At 44.5% G+C, this 9,762-nt stretch overlaps 2 protein-coding genes across 2 annotated transcripts; both read right to left on the minus strand.

Annotated features, from left to right (window-relative positions):
- Positions 1-349: 349 nt before the first annotated feature.
- On the minus strand, positions 350-2,469 carry hoxa9a (homeobox A9a). Its single transcript, XM_034600629.1, has 2 exons — positions 1,816-2,469; positions 350-1,442 (listed from the first exon to the last, which is right to left on the minus strand). Exons 1-2 carry the CDS (start codon positions 2,360-2,362, stop codon positions 1,201-1,203), a joined length of 789 nt encoding a protein of 262 aa, XP_034456520.1. The 5' UTR covers positions 2,363-2,469; the 3' UTR covers positions 350-1,200.
- A 3,558-nt stretch (positions 2,470-6,027) lies between these two features.
- LOC117770864 (homeobox protein Hox-A10-like) lies at positions 6,028-9,039 on the minus strand. Its single transcript, XM_034600643.1, is given in 2 exon segments — positions 6,028-7,150; positions 8,145-9,039. Coding segments are annotated over 2 exon segments (1,155 nt in total). The 5' UTR covers positions 9,029-9,039; the 3' UTR covers positions 6,028-6,879.
- Between the last annotated feature and the right edge of the window lie 723 nt (positions 9,040-9,762).

Here is a 9,762-nt window from a genome sequence, read left to right on the forward strand (position 1 = left end):
GTGTGTGGGTGGGGTGTGGGTGTGTGTGGGGGAGTGTATGTGTGTGTGGGGGAGTGTGTGTGTGTGTGAGAGTGTGTCCTACAAATTGAAATACCTGCATATACTTATTGAAATGAGTAAAATGTGAATTTGCACTGTATATTCAAGTATCCTAATATCCTACATTTGCATTACGTGTGCTTCCGTGTGTGCGTGTTGACAGCGTTAACCTTGATAATGGTTTGCAATGCAAATTAGCAGCCTTAGATTCTGTTTGCGCAGCAGAAATTCGTGAATCCAGATCTACACCACCATAATCCTTTTCGATATGCGGTCAGAATGAAATAAGGATGTAAAGTGCATGCTTTCGCAGATATAATTTGTTTTATTTAATAAATAAAGTACAAATTACATTTGTGAACCAAAATTCAGACGGCCAGCAGACCGTGAGGTATTCAATAAGTAGCCTACAGTGTTTTTATTCCATTTTTCTCTCACTAACAAACAGTACGTTCTTTCAAAATGTTACTCCCTGAAATTCTGACATTGTTCAGTATCTAATGCAAGCAAATCTATTATAATCCACCATCGGGGGGGGAAAACGCATTGTAGGTAGTTGAAGGACATATAGGTAGTCAATATACTGTCGTGTAATTTAGCTTCTACATCATGTTCTAACCTATGAGCATTTCAAAGAGGTTTGTGAGGTTGATGTACCTATACTTCAAAATGCGATGAGTCTGGCTTTTCTACGGGTCCAATGTTAGATTCATGGTCATCAGTCATAGTTCTATAGCAGTAAGGGAGAAACAATAAAATTAACACAGTTTCTTTACAAACTAGACGCTCAAGTGACTCAGAGATAGACAACAAATAGCCTATAGCTACAAACACACAGCTAGAAACATCCATACACAAACAAGCACAGGGACCAGTCCATCTAATACACGTTAACGAGGTATTAATAAAAAAATATCAACATAAGAAAGGAACAAATGAAAAAATAAACGAGTGGGCACTGTTAAAATTGTGCAATATAAAGGTAGTCGCAGCAAAATGAAGCCCAACATGCTTTTTTTAATAAGACATTTAAGCCTAATAGCTTCTGTTATATAGAACAATAAGACAATGAAGTTTAAAAACAAGGTCCAGCAGAGTTAAGAGCTTCCACACAGAAAAGCTCATCAGCCTAAATACTGTTCTTCTCTCTATACGGTTCAGTCACCCGTCTTTCGGTAGGCCGTCTTTATTAAACTTCTTCATCTTCATCCTGCGGTTCTGGAACCAGATTTTAACCTGTCTCTCGGTGAGGTTTAGCTGCCTCGCCACCTCGTACCTACGGTCCCTGGTCAGGTAGGTGTTAAAGAGGAACTCTTTCTCCAGCTCCAGGATCTGGTGCTTGGTGTACGGACAGCGTTTTTTTCTCGTGGCACTCGCGTGGAGCCAGTTGGACACTGGGTTATCTGGAAAGAGTGGGGTGCGACAGTGGATGTGAGGGCCCAGTACTGCGTGTCCAAATAATAATAATAATAATAATAATAAAACACATCACTCATAATTTGGCGCAGGAGAAAATAATCATCCCAATTGTCTACTGTTGAGGAGAGTGACAGGACAAACGCAGCTACATCCAAATAAAAGCTCCTCCTCATTTCTCTCTGTCCACGTTCACTTTAAAAGCTGCAAAAGGTTAATATAGCAATGGGAGACCTCAGCCATTAACAGCCCCCATAAGGAAATGGCACGTTCAGACGCGCACCCCCATCACGCACCCATCCTCTGTTCTTTATGTTGTAAAAAATAGTATGAGCACAAAAGGACTGTGCAGCGACTTACTTGGATCGAGGAGGGGTTTCTCTTCGACCTCCACGCTCACGTCCCCCGTCTGGCCGGGGAGCGCGTCCTTCTCCACCGGTGATGTCGTCGCCACAGTGCCGTTCGCGTAATCGGAGAGCAGCAGCGCGGTGTGGGAACCCGGCAGCGCTCCCTCAGCCCGCGTCCCCAGACCCTCCGGTTTGATTCCGTAGTGATGGGTGGTCGGTAATCCGGTCATGGGAAGGGAACCGGACATGGGCTCCAGCAGCCACGACTGATATCGCCCGTCCGAATCGGCGCCCACCGGGCCCTGGGGGTGCCCATAGTGGTGATGGTAAACAGAGGCTCCCGGGAACTGCGCCGGGACGTGGCTCCACGGCGGCCCGAACACCGGAGGCTTGGACGGGAAGGTGCAAGTCCCGAGCTCGCCGTGGTCGCCGATGGAGGCGGGCTGTCTGCCATGCTGGAGCCCAGGACCGGAGGAGTACCTCGGCACGGAGACCTCCTCGCTCTCGGGCAGAATGAGGGAATCGACGTAGTAACTAGTCAGCGTTCCGGATGTCGACATGGCAGAGAAATTATACTTTCACATGTACGCAGTCATTCAGCAGATACATGCAAAAGTAAAAAAAAAAACGCGCACACACACACCGCACACACATACACACGCAGTAAAACCCAGCCTCACAAAATAACAATGTGGAGAAATCAAGTAGCAACTTGGCCCCACAGAGAACTACAGTGGGCTAGTAATGGGGAGACAGGCTGCCACGCCATTGGGCAGCACACACACGTGATCATAAAGGCTGAACAATAAAGGATAAATCAATCCCTTTGGCCATTAAATACTCACCCGCTCTCCTATAACCACCTCCAGTTTTAAAGATAAGAAATATCCAGATATGAGTGAGAAGTGTGATCTGTGGGATGTAAAATTTTGAATCACCGGAAGATTAAAATAAAAAATATCTCAGTCTCTCAGCCACTTGGTTCTGGTGAAATCTCCTCTATCCAAAATGATACAGTGCGTGTTTTTGGGAGGCTTATTTTACGAGGTATTTTATAGGCCACGTAAGCACCCTACCACTGCTGCTCACCAAAAACACATTTTAAACGCCACCGTATTAAAAACATGAAGCTCAAACAGCGTCTGGATCTGGAACCACGTCCATACAAATTACATTTTTATTTACTTTGCTGCGTTTGGGCTTCTTCGGAATTCCTCAATGTCCGTACATTTACGCTCCACAAACCTACTTTATGAAGAAAAACACCACAATTCTGATTTTACCCTTTGCCAAAATAGTTATTTCCACTTTTCAACATTTTCCTGCAGGAGATATTTTGGGCAGTTTGGTAGTTTTGCGTAAAAGCGTGAAAAACCAAACATGTTCATTCTCATCACGTGGCCATACTCTTCTACAATAAACCGCAGTTGGTGATTTCTTTTAGTGATATTGCACATCACTGTATGGACTAGAACTATACATGTCTAAGATCTAAACATCCACATTATAGCACACATTCATTTTATATCAGAAGTACAGGACTGTGTTCCTACGTTGAAAAGAAACAAACATGGACTAGTTTTTAGGAATTGGAAAAGATTTTAATTTGGAATTTGTCATTATTTTAACACAAAAAGCAGGAGTATTTTATTTACAATTTGCAGTTTCTGACTTAACTACATACATTATAACAACGCGGTTACAACTAGTGTTAAAACACTTGTTAACATATATTTAAAATTAAATAAATTACTGGAAAGCCTGTAAGTGCGTGATATAAAATATAAAGTAACATGTGTGATATAAAATGGCTACAACAATGGAAAATAAGAACGATATTGAATATTACAATTTAAAACAGGCAAATAAAACTGAATAAATTCGGTGTATACGTCTATATTTTAGAAAGCCGCTGTATTAAATAGCACAGAGCAGAAATATTTATTAAATATATGAGAGGTTTTTCGACGTGACATATTGACGGCCGGTGCCTGTTTCTCGTGGCTTAAGCCGCGGAATATTTGCACCGCCGTTATCACTTGCATTTGGCCTATAGGTCGGTATCGTCACTGCCATTAACAAATGAAGTGTAATGCGCGCCAGCAGCCGGTGCTCTGGTGTAACGTTACACCTAAACACAGCGAAAGCGTAATGTGTGGTGTTTGTGGTTTGCTCCTGTTAAAATGAGCTAAATGGTGCGAGGCGTGATAAACAACAAGACACAAGAGCACAGCTTCACTATAAAATACACCACGTAGAGGCACTTTTAGATTCAAAATAAACATTGAATCAATGGAATAAATGCGCAAAGGAGCGGGAAGAAACCTGCCCGCTACTACATTTAAAGAAAATATATAAACACAAAAACCTTAACTTTAAACCAACGCGAAAATGGTTTCAAAAATATGTTGTAAAATATGCATGTTGTGTTTTAAATGATGGCAAGAATATTCACACTAAAGGAGACTCATTGTGTATTACAGAAAAAACTGCAATAACCTGAACTGATTTCAAAGGGGGTGGCTGTGTGCGTAATGCGCATTATATCCTAAAACTTATATGAGCCCACATTGAATATATACAAAGCGGCATCCCCTCACATGTTACCCTGTGTGTTTTATTTATTACCAGCAAATAAACGAAGGGCTTGGCCAACACCCCACAAGGCCACAGGCAATACAACACTCAGGAATTTTCTCTTCTCTGCAGCTCTTCCTATTGCTTTTTAGCAAAGGAAAACAAAACAAGGTGTCCAAAATGTGCAGTCTCGTTGCAGGCTCCTCACCTCACTACCTGCACGTTATTTGTCCAGCAGACATCAAACAAGCCGTGGGGGGAAAGGAGCGGCTGTGCGCCTATTTGTGCACTAAAACTTAGAATAGTCACTAGACACCTTTGGAGCAGGAGAAGACGCCACTGTGCCAATGGCTCTTAGGCTGTAAACCTAAATCAGGGTGTTTTTTTCACTCGGTTTACCGCAGGGGCTATTTACTTCTTTTGCCTCCGCAGATAACAGCCTGTCTGGCGGATCTAAATGTCGCCATAAAGCCCTTCCCCTCCTTTTGTCTGAGCCACTATTGCGCAGCGGAAGCATCCGGTCCCATTGCCCACGGAGGTCGCTGTTGCCTCATTCACCTTCCCCTTCCCCTCCACTGCAGTGGTCGTAACCGAGGCCTTGTCTGGCGTGTCTGCGTCACTACTACTCACGGAAAACACTCACGGCTTTACCCTTTAATTCCAAGTCCACGACGCATACCGCAGCCCAGCTTTGATCAGGTTTGAAATTCTGCACACATGGGCCGCTCGGCTCGCTTTAAAACGACCTAACACATGGAGAACTATAGAGGACACAACAGGAGACAGGTTAAAGAATATACACAACAGCCAGCCACCCCTCCCCGATTTATGAGCCGGGCAGGTTTGCAACATGCTTCCAAATCACCTCTGCACAATGTTCAACAAACCCAATCATCTTTATGTCCCCGGTTTTGCTTCCCCCCTCGGTTTCGATGCATGTAACTGGGGCAATTAAGACAGTGTCATGTTGCAGAGTTAGAAATGGACCCCAACAACATGAAACTACCTAAACCACTCGACAGTCGATCCGGGCCTCAAGTGGAAACCCAATCAGCCAATTCGTAATGCACCGTGGTCGTCGGTTCCGTCATCGAGCGTCCACAAATGCGTCTGTTCTGAGAAAGTGCAAGTGTGTGGCACAACACTAAAGTGAAGCCGCTGCAACAAGGCGCAAAAATAGACAATTGTCACAATGAAGAATGCACTTACCCGCTCCCAGAAGCGTTAATCCTACTATTCCGAAGTAAAGCAGAAGGTAATGTTCTATCCACATTGCGCATCTGTACAGTAAGGATTTCTAGCAGAGAGCCGGGCCTCCTCTCCGTCTGAGAGGCTCTCCCACGACTGAAGCTGCTCTTAGAGGAGAGGGAGAAACCTCATATACCAGCCAGTCATAAAACTCTACAATAGCCGGCTGGGCATGCAGCTAGACGGCTTATAGCCTAATATCTTAATTATTTCCGATGGCCATTACTTTAGCCCCTGAGAACATTTCTGAGCTGGTTCACAAAACAACTCCCATCCCCAGTGTTGGAGCACGTATTATTTTTTGGACATTTGAATTTCAAAACAAAGCATTTAAAACTTATCCTGGAAAATAGAAACCCCCACGCTACAAAAATGCAAACAGCTACTCCTTAATGCGAGCTGATAATTTATTAAGCATTACACAAAAACACAATGTCATATGTACACAGAAATATACAGTAAAAACAGTTCTCCTTCACTTTACGCACCGTTTTGTGTGTGTAAACGTCAACGTGATTAAAGATCCAGTTTATACATTTAGCTCATACGTAGAATAGTTCTATATCATGGTGGACTACATCTAATGGCCCTAATGAATTACTCTTTCCTCGGTGATACATGGGTATTATATTCCAGAGTGGTTCAAAAATTAATTCTCAAAATAATAAGAAAACTTTATATCATGCAATTCCAATTAAAATAAAATAAATTCATAATTGTTGGACTAAATTTGGGGGAAAGTGTTATTGTTCAGCGGTGGGGGAGAAAGTGGACAAATCAAACACTTTCACAGTGTGTGCTTGTGTGTGTGTGTGTGTGTGTGTGTGGGTGTGTGGGTGTCTGCGTGTGTGTGTGTGTGTCTGCGTGTGCGTGGGTGTGTGTGTGCGTGTGTGTGTTTCAACTGCATGGATTCAATTCCACTGACGACACAATCCAAACATACGACAGAAGTGACAGATACGTGTCGACGATACAAAAAAACACAACATCAGAAAACAATCAGATGGTACCTCTTACATTTTTTTTAAACATCCGTCTTTTCTCAGTAGCTCACAGAGGACGATGTACTGACATTACGCGTGTCTGGGAAAAAAAAGAAAGTTGTAACCCCACAGTCAAAACGAGTCATGTGGACAAGTGGTGAGGGGAGATGGAGAAGTGGAGATTTTTTTGGGGGTAGGGGTGGGGGGGTGTTGTATTTTGATTTCACCAATTCTTGCCTCTGTTTCAGTGAGATCACGTTCTTGGTTCATCACGAAAATCCGTAGTTGGAGGTGAGCTCCCGGATACGGTTCTCCCGCGTCATTTTCTTCAGTTTCATCCTGCGGTTCTGGAACCAGATTTTAACCTGTCTGTCCGTCAGGTGGACGCCTTTACTGATCTCTAGGCGGCGCTCTCGGGTCAGGTACATGTTGAAGAGGAACTCTTTCTCCAGCTCCAGTGTCTGGTGCTTGGTGTATGGGCAGCGTTTCTTCCGGCCACTCTTCGCCGTCAGCCAGTTGGCCGTGTTTTCACTTTTTTTTCTCCTAAAGAAAATGGCAGATATATAGATAGTTTTACGCACTGCAACATGAGGCACTGCGGCGTGTGGTGGTGTGTGTGTGTGTGAAGATTATGTCTATGAGTGTATGTGCGTGTGTGTGTGTGTGTGTGTAGATTATGTCTATGAGTGTGTGTGTGTGTGTGTGTGTGTGGATTATGTATATGAGTGTGTGTGTGTGTGTGTGTGTGTGTGTGTGTGTGTGTGTGTGTGTGTGTGTGTGTGTGTGTGTGTGTGTGTGTGTGTGTGTGTTTGTGGAGGGGAAACAGAGGCAGCATTTGAGCATCTGGGAGTGTGTGTGTCTTTGTATTATGAAGATATTACAGTAACCCTCGAGTCTGTCTGTGTGTGTCTGTGTGTGGATGTGTGTGTGTTATGCGTAAAGCATGCCCTCTTTGTTAGACCCACTAGACTTCTAATTAAAACGGGACCAACAGTAATATATAAAATATAACATTGCATACAACATTGTACACCGGTTGTCCAGTTAAATATCAACAATGTATTTGTTTCACAAAAGAAGTGAGCTCATGGAAACATGGCACAAAAAGACCTGCACGAGTTGGCCTGCACGAACACATGTAAGCCTATGTTGTGTGTTTTACGCAGCGGTCAGGAGACACTGTATTCAAAATATATAATATTGTACTAGATCATTAAATACAAAATTTTAAATAACCTCTTTTTGTCATATCACACGGTACGACTGAATAACTAAAACCAAGTCTAGCTTTCTAGCTAAGGTTTTTACGCATCAAATGTTGGCGTGTTTTCATGCACAAATACACAAATTTATTGCATTGATACCATAGATAGTTGTATCTATGAAGTAAAGACAGAATAATCTATCAATCTATTTTTTTCAGTGCTGTCTTACTCCTGCAGCCTAAACAGTAGCATACAACTTGACAGGTACAATTAAAAAAACGTGTCTACCTGCACTACCTGTATGGAAACTAACCACAGTGCAGGACCACACCTATGATGAAATGTGATTACCTTTAGTGGTCTTTGCTGGTCTCTCTTTGTCATTCACCTCCGCCTCGTCTGCTGAGGACGCCTCTGCATCCGAGGACTCTCTTGTCGCCTCGGCCCCCGGTGCAGCGTGAGGCTGCACGTCTGCTTTCGCCGAGGACACGGGCTCCTCGGTTCTCCGTTCTTCATGCGCCGTGGCTGGAGCAGAAGTCGAGGTTGGTGGCGTGTGGAAACGAGCAGTAGCAGTGGGGTGTAAGCCAAAATGGGAATGGGAAGGGTTCGGTTGGGGGCCGCTGGTGTTGTAAAGTTTATGAGAATGTGCGTGCGTCTGAGACAAGCGGAAGTAGCCCGGCACAGGCACTGAGCCCCCGCCGCCGCCATCAGTAACTGTACAAGAACTCGAGCCGAGTCCGGCTGGAGTCAATCTCGAATATGTCAGATCTTCGGCGGTTGAGGCTTTAGGGCACTTCGGCTGCTCGTACAGACAGTAGGTGCTCTCTTCCTTAATGTTCTGCGGGAACGAGCAGGGCGCGACCTGGGGACCTACCGGGTGCTCTTGATCCATTCGACATGACCTCTGCGCGTCCATCCACATCTCCATGCTGGACATGTACGCACCTGAGGCTGAAACCATATTCTGGGCGCCCAGCTCGCTCCGCTTACCCATACCTGGGAAGTATCCATAGTTGTGTAGTCCGTAAGGCACTTCTGTAGCAGTGCTATGAGGCACGCACACCGCGCTCCCTGTGTAGTGACCTCCGCCGCTCTCCGTGCGGCCACCGATCAGAGAATCCACTAAAAACGCATTTCCTGACGGGCTGTCCGAACATGACATTATTGTGGTGTATTTTGGCGAAGGGAGAAGATAGCCCTTTCTGGCTGACATTTCTTGTACAAAACATGTTGGATATGATTAGCGGCACCCCCCTCTCCGCCGTGCGGACCGTAAAACCAATGGAAATGCTGGAAGATGGGCAGTCCCTCCCACTCCGGGGCTACGTAGCAGCCGAGGCGATATCCATCATGGAGCTGAGGCAGAGAAAGGAGACAGCGCAGCAATCAGTGTTTTCACTCACCTCGCTTTAATGCACCACCATTAGCACATACAGAGGGAGAGGTCTAACACGTCGCTAAGTTTGAAACTAAACATCTTAATGCAAACTTTGCCATTCATGGAAGCATTCTTTAAGGAAACCATCACACAAATATCAGCTGCGCAAGACGCCGGATGATGTCTGGAGTAGTGATTGTCCCTATAGGTGCAAATCAATAACACAGAGCTCAATAGTGGATGTAACAGTAAGAAGCATCACATTTCTAAAACCTAAAACCCATGTGCTGATGTATGAGTGGCTGTCATTAACGTGTAAACATAAAGCTACACACAGCAACAACTCCCTCTCGCTACAGTACACACACTGCTTCATATGAGGTAGATGTGGCCTTAAGGTGGCAAATCAAGTTTCAAAGTTTAGGGGCTGCTGAAACCCACCAACAAAGACATCAAATAACAAAGCCATCGGACTTAGCGGCAATAAAGTGTTTTGAACTGCAGAGGAAATTCGCCTTTGGCAACATCACTTGGTAAAAAAAAGCGGTGCATCCTTTTAGCCTGAAGAC

The sequence above is a fragment of the Hippoglossus hippoglossus genome, chromosome 11 (genome assembly GCF_009819705.1).
Source record: "Hippoglossus hippoglossus isolate fHipHip1 chromosome 11, fHipHip1.pri, whole genome shotgun sequence".
In the NCBI taxonomy this organism is placed as follows: Eukaryota; Metazoa; Chordata; class Actinopteri; order Pleuronectiformes; family Pleuronectidae; genus Hippoglossus; species Hippoglossus hippoglossus.